Consider the following 6,783-nt stretch of genomic DNA (forward strand, 5'->3'; position numbering starts at 1 on the left):
GACTTGCGGCCATTGAAATACATAGATACTTTAATCAAATACGGAGGAAGAGGTATTTTATTGAAATGATGTGTTATCCAATAACCCTAACACCCCTATTTATACAAATGGTGATACATTCTAGACCACACAAATGTATCGGTGCAATCAGGATCCTCCAAAAGTGTCGGTAAAATCTCAACCGTTTAAAAAACCAAAAATTGAAACATACCAGGAATTTAGTTAATTTAAAATTTCCGATATATTAGAAATTTAAAAATTCCAGTATACCTAAAATTTGAAAATTCCGATATACTGAAAATTTCAAATTAACTATATTTTCTATGCTGTACCGAAAATTTCAAATTAATTGAATTTCCGATATTTTGTACCAAAAATTTTGAGATACATATCAAAAATTTGCTTTGAAAATTCTTTTGGAGTTGGATTAAATAAATTTGAGTGTGGCAGATATAAAAAATGGGTTAGAAGGTAATTTCTCGAAGAATTCAAGTCTCAACAAGCTTCATCAAAACAACGAAATTACTACTTTGTCCCTGTCCTTGTAGTATCGGAAACAAGCTGGTATCCCTGCACCGAATTCGCGCAATCGTAAAAACCAAAAGCCGGCCGGGAAAACAGCCGGAGTTTATCGTCGGCCGCCATAAACGGTAAGAAATCCCGTCCATATTTCCCAGTTTATTACTTTTCTCGAGTTTCCCTCCCCTTTCCTGTAATGCGCATAAGATTCCGATCCCAACGCGATCTGCAATTCAGCGATTGCATGCTGAAGTGATAATTAACAAGTTAGATTAGTTTTTTTTTTCCTTCCAATGTTTATGTATTGAAATCTGTCTATCAAATTTGATTTTAGGATTTACTTCATAGATTAGGGTTTTGTTACTCAGTGCCATAAACAAAATTTCAAAACTGATGTGGCTTTTTGAAGTAAGAATTTAAAATTGGTATCTGGTAGTACAAATAGATAAGCTTATTGATTGGTCTCTTGCTTTTGGTTCAGCTGAGTGGATTCAAATAGGATTAATCTGAACCAAAAAATGCAGAGTATAGGTAAAAGCAGAATTTTTGATAGTGGTCATGGTAACAGTTGCGTCTGCATCAGGAGTACCTGTGTCGCAATGTCCGACATTTACACGACACGTTTGACGCTCATACAACACATGAGAGACAATTCAGACAAGTGATTGAAAAAGAATTTGTTTTTTAACTTCAACACACCTTACACATTTTTAAAACAAATCTCACACATATTTAAAAGGGTTAAACATTAATGTTATCAATGGAAAATAAAGACAATAATTTTGATTAGAATATTTTTAACTCTTTTAATAAAAGATGGATAAATTAAGTTCAGATACTATCATATATGTAGTAGTGTCGTTGTCCTTTGTTTTTGACATTATCAGTGTCGGAGTTTCCCTGACGTGTTCCGGTGTCAGTGTTAGAGTTTATGATTCGTAGATTGCCTCTTCCTCCTCTAGTAGCCTGATTTGTTCCAGTTTTCATATTCTATCTGATGGAATTGATTATCGTGTTATAAATTGTTTAACAACATTTATCTGGGCTGGTATTAATATTATGCTCATTTAACTTTTAAGTACTTCCTTTTATCAAGTATTTTAGAGTTTTTTGTTGGCTTTATTACTGAACTGGAGCTTATTTTGTTGGCTTTATTCATGTTGTCTTGCTTTAGTTTTTGTTAAGTAGCTAGCTATAAGTCACACTAAGTTAAAGTATCAGCTAGATGTTAGTCCTTATTTTGGAGAGGATAAAATTCTTGTCTCAGTTCAAATGGGTGGAAAAATTTTAAACAGTTTTGTCCATTTGCAGTCAACTTCAAATAGTAAGCAAAAGTCAAACGGTAGTAAATGAGATGGATCATCAATTTGCCATTGTCATAGTCAGTACCCAACTTGTGTCAATGGTGATGGGACGACGCCATTATCTAGCGTCAATAATGTGATACGCTACCAGAGTGAACTTGATAGGAACTTGCAATATAATCTCACGGGAATCTCTGTCTTGTGCAGATGGCTTGTGCAAAATTGAATTTGTAAAACGGACAGCCTGATATATAATCTCAAACCGATAGTTCCTCTTCATAAGAATAGATAAGGTGATCTGTTTCTCTCATAAGATATGACTAAATGAAAATAAGGGCAGTTGGATCAATATTATAAACCACCCAAAACCAAAACAATTGATTCATATTCTCATTATCATGGTGCCTGATTTGCTGCTTTTTTTTTAGTCTGTAAATAGGGAAATCGGTCGAATAAGAACCAAATGATCTAGCAGTTTTTGAACTGTTTAAACCTGTTCAGAAACCAGTTGTGAAACCAGTTTGTTTTGAGAATTTTAAACTGTTTCAACAATTCAAAAAATCATTTCAGTTTGGTTCAGCAGAACTCGTTTTTGATAACGTTTGTTTTGTTGTCAACAGGAAGCAAAAATCAAAGGATTTAAAATGGAATTGGCAGACAGAGCGGTTGGATTCCTATTGTCCATTATAAGCTTATCGATTTTCACTTATTATACTTTCTGGGTTATCATCCTGGTTAGTAACTTGTCTAGTACTTTTAATGAATTATGTCTTCCTGATTTTAACTTCCTGATAAGTTTATCGATTTTGTGCTCTTTCAGCCATTTGTAGATGGTGATCATTTCGTACATAAGTATTTCTTACCCCAAGAATATGCCATATTAATACCCGTTTCTGCTGGTGTGGCTCTTCTTTGCCTCTTATGCATATTTATTGGGTTCGTGATGCTCAAATCCAAGAAGAAGAAGGCATAATGCATGTTTTGCACTATTTTTTTGATGTTTTGAAACAACAATGTATTTCTAGCATTTTACACCAGAAAATGAAATAATTGTAATTTTGTATGTCTATACTGTGTTAATTGGTGTCAATGCTCTGATGCTCTGATTTACTTGCAACATATTACACACACACACATAAATAGAATTCATATGTTTTGATTTATTTTGTTCTAAACCAGTAACAAACCTGTTCTAAATAGCTTATTTGCAGTGTTTATCAAAATAAGTGTTTATGAATAAGTTTGTATAATCAATTTTTATTACAAAAGATAAAATAAATATAAATGATTTATATATATATATGCTATAAGTTGTTTTTATAAAGTGTTCTTGAAGTTATAAAAAGAAGTTAAAAAAAAGTTTATGAAAAATGTCACAAGCTAGATAAGGTCTTTAAAAAAACATCACAAAACTTATATTTGTAGATAAGCTTAAATAAGTTGTAGCAAAAAAAGATAAGCTCTAACAAACAATTTCAAATAGGGCCTAAATCTTTTTAACAATAAGCAAAGTTATGCTTGTCATAACTTGGGTCAAATTGTGCGTTTGCAGGTGTTGTATATGTTGATGTTTAATTTTAATTTTTTTTTATCACTGAGCAAATTTTTACGTTATGATGATAATGCTTAAATGTGTTCATGTGAAAGTTTTCAAATTAGGCTGTGGATTATAATAAGGAAGTTTGATTCTGGTTCTGATAAAAGAATGTCCTTCATTACGATGAATTGTGAAAGAAGTGGTAAATATAAAAAAACATATTTGGAAAAATGTGATACATCGAAATAAGAAAATGTGGTTGTCGTTTTAAGTTGCACGGCTACCATATATCAATTTTTATTGAGCATTTAATATGTTATGCATTGTACATAATCATAGATTCAACTCTAAGCTAGTTGGACATCCTATTTTCAATCATTTAGATTCTGACGAGAAAAAAATTGTTACTGAATGAACATTGTTTAGCACTAAAACATACTCGTGACTTTGAAGGTAAAATCATGTTCCTTACTACGAAGAATGAGAAACTAACGAAGTTTTATAATGAAACAATGACAATAATCCTTAAGGTTGGACTCTAGAGTTTTGACATTGCCATTACTTAGATCCCTTCCTAAACTCTGGATTCCAACTCCAAACTGGCAATATGGATTATTTTAAAAACATTCAGAATGGGAGAATTGAATGAAGAATTACATTTTTCGGAGACATGGATATGTACATGGTTTCTTTATTTATCTATTGTTTTATCGTATATTTTATGGGTCCATTGTGCATGTACTCGTTATCCATATTATATGTTGCTTATTTTCCGTGGGTTTATATCCTTACTTTCCCTCTCTCTAGAACTTAGCGTGACTTTTCATCTCTCATCCTTTAGGGTTTGAGAGTCTTCCTCATCACTTATGTGTTCCTTTTCCAGTTTTTTCTGGTTTTCCCACCACTCAGTGTGGTCATTCTTGAATCTCGGTATTCAGGGCTCTCTGTGTTTTCTTTTCTTAACCTTTCTACCTTTCGGTATCATGGAGAAGTGGAGATCTGTTGATTTTTCGAAGGAAGAAGAAGAAGGGATCACAGCGGAAATCGAAGAGCTTTGCGAAGGAGAAATCTTTCAGCGAACATTAGCAGGTAGACTATGGACGGACAACAGTTTCAATTCAAAAGCTTTCATCAGTACCATGCTTGGAGCTTGGAAGCTTAAAAATGCAGTAGAGGTACAGGAGCTGAATAAGAATCTATTTCTCTTTCGCTTCACGACAAGGAGAGAAATGGAAAATATCCTGAAGAATGGTCCGTGGAGCTTCGACAGGAATTTGTTAGTACTCAGCAGAATTACAGGGGAAGAACAACCTTCGGAGTTGAACATGCATTTCGGAACGTTCTGGGTCCGTGTTTATGAATTACCTTTAATGCTTAGATCTGAGGCAATGGCGAAGAAATTAGGAGGCATTCTGGGAGATTTTGAAGAACTTGACACAAAGGAAGCTCACAGGAATGGTCGATTCCTGCGAATCAAGGTCAACATTGATTTAAGGAAACCGCTCAAGCGAGGAACGATGGTGCGATTCAAGGAGAAGAACCTGAGAGTACACTTTATATATGAACGACTGCCAACATTTTGCTTTGTCTGTGGGAAGCTAGGGCACCAGATCAAAGATTGTGATGTAGTGGGTGACCTAAGCGAAGAGGGTTTTGAAGATATTGAGGAACAAGATCTTGCTTTCGGAGCCTGGCTGCGCGCGTCTCCTTTGCCAAGAATCCAAGAAGAAGTCAAAAAGAAGGACACATCGTCCAGCTCGTGTAGCAAGAATCTTTTCAATGTATCCTCCGGCCAAAGTAGACACGAAACGAAAGGTAAAAGTAAAGACGGGGAAGAAGGAGAAGTAGAGCAGCAACGGACAATGGCGCAAGACGAACCTGGGGCAAAAATCGCTACAACTAAAAAGAATACTCAAGAGATACAACTGATGGAAAGTAATAGGGTCCAGAAAGGTAAGGAGCCCAGGAAAACAAATTTGGAGATCGAAGCTATGGCGGAATCACTAGGAGCGGTGGATATCTCAAATGTGGGGAAAGGTAGTAAGGAGCTATCAGTGGAAGGAAAGAGCAAAAAGCGTAAATGGATAAGGCGACAAAACACGAGAAAGGCAACTTCATCAAAGACAGTGGAAAAAGAGGTGGAACGTGGGAAGCGAAACCTTGTTGATGTCATGATAATAGATGGAACAGTGGACACTTGTGGAAAGGGAGAGAAGAAATTGAAAGGCCCAAAAGAGGAGGTAACAACCGAGCAAGGACCAGAGGTGGTGTTGGATAACCAACACCGCCTACCATAATGAAAGTGATTAGTTGGAACTGCCGGGGTTTAGGGAGTCCTCGGGCAGTTCGAGCCTTGTTAAGGCTCCTGAGGAATGAAAATCCCGACATGGTTTTCTTAATGGAAACCCGCTTGAAACAACAGGAAATACAAAAAGTAAAAACGAGAACTGTTTTTGATGGAATTCTTAGTGTGGACTGTACAGGAAATGGAAAGGAAAGAGCAGGAGGGTTAATGTTAATGTGGAAGGCGAATATGGATGTTGAAATCGTTTCTTACTCTTCAAATCATATAAGCGGTAATGTGGCAGACAATATGGATACTCAGAGTTGGGCTTTTAATGGGATCTATGGTTATCCATATGAGCAGAACAAGAAGCACACCTGGTCTTTGCTACAGAATCTGATAAGAGGTGAAGGAGACAGAACTATCAGCTTTGGAGATTTTAACGATGTACTTTACGAAGGTGAGAAGAAAGGAGGGAACATTAGAACATCCACACAAATGGCTTGGGGAAGACAGGCGCTGGAAGAGTGTGATCTTTTGGATGTCGGCTTTACAGGATATCCTTTTACTTGGTCCAATGGTAGGTGCGGAAAGGACAACATACAGTGCCGGCTAGACAGGGTCGTGGCCTCACACAGCTTCATAAACAGATTCAATCCTTTAAGAGTGATTCATCTGCACAGATATGGCTCAGACCATTCAGCCATCCGAATTGACCTCGAGGCAGAATTTCTGGAGAAGGAGAGGAAAAAGAAATATCAATTTAAGTTTGAGGAAAATTGGAGCCGTAATACTAAATGTGAACAAATGATTAAAAGAATTTGGCAAGGTAGTTCGAGGAACACGGTTGGCAAACTGGCGGATATGCAGCAACTGAGTGAGCAATTCAAGGAATATAGAACCGGTGCAGTTAGAAAAGAGCTGAAGCGCGTTGAATCTCTACTCAATGAGGATTGTAATTGGAATGATAGCGAGGAAGCCATCAAAAGATACAGAAAATTGGAGCAGCAAAGAGAGGAACTTTCGAGGATTGACGAAGTAGCGTGGAGACAAAGAAGTAGGGCTGTATGGTTGAAACACGGGGACAAAAACAATAAATTCTTCCACAAGAAAGCAGATCAGAGAAAGCAAACGAACAG

The 6,783-nt window shown here is 36.3% G+C and overlaps 2 protein-coding genes across 3 annotated transcripts; both read left to right on the forward strand.

The window, feature by feature from the left end:
- Positions 1–452: 452 nt before the first annotated feature.
- On the forward strand, positions 453–2,913 carry LOC131620569 (dolichol-phosphate mannose synthase subunit 2). 2 transcript variants are annotated; one of them, XM_058891694.1, is made up of 4 exons: positions 453–650; positions 2,031–2,116; positions 2,444–2,557; positions 2,644–2,913. In XM_058891694.1, exons 3-4 carry the CDS (start codon positions 2,468–2,470, stop codon positions 2,794–2,796), a joined length of 243 nt encoding a protein of 80 aa, XP_058747677.1. In that variant the 5' UTR covers positions 453–650; positions 2,031–2,116; positions 2,444–2,467; the 3' UTR covers positions 2,797–2,913. The 2 variants fall into 2 exon arrangements, with proteins under 2 accessions (XP_058747677.1, XP_058747676.1); XM_058891693.1 differs by lacking the exon at positions 2,031–2,116 and having other exon boundaries at positions 456–650.
- A 1,430-nt stretch (positions 2,914–4,343) lies between these two features.
- On the forward strand, positions 4,344–5,657 carry LOC131619055 (uncharacterized). The gene has a single exon (XM_058890198.1). The coding sequence runs from the start codon at positions 4,344–4,346 to the stop codon at positions 5,655–5,657; it is 1,314 nt and encodes a 437-aa protein (XP_058746181.1).
- The last annotated feature ends 1,126 nt before the right edge of the window (positions 5,658–6,783 follow it).

This window comes from Vicia villosa, linkage group LG7 (assembly GCF_029867415.1).
Source record: "Vicia villosa cultivar HV-30 ecotype Madison, WI linkage group LG7, Vvil1.0, whole genome shotgun sequence".
Classification (NCBI taxonomy): Eukaryota; Viridiplantae; Streptophyta; class Magnoliopsida; order Fabales; family Fabaceae; genus Vicia; species Vicia villosa.

Excerpts from the sequence above, each read along its gene's own strand:
- LOC131620569 (XM_058891694.1), top strand. The coding sequence starts at position 2,468 with ATGGAATTGGCAGACAGAGCGGTTGGATTCCTATTGTCCATTATAAGC. Across the intron at positions 2,558-2,643 it reads CTTTCTGGGTTATCATCCTG|CCATTTGTAGATGGTGATCA; the intron begins GTTAGTAACTTG and ends GTGCTCTTTCAG.
- LOC131619055 (XM_058890198.1), top strand. The coding sequence starts at position 4,344 with ATGGAGAAGTGGAGATCTGTTGATTTTTCGAAGGAAGAAGAAGAAGGG.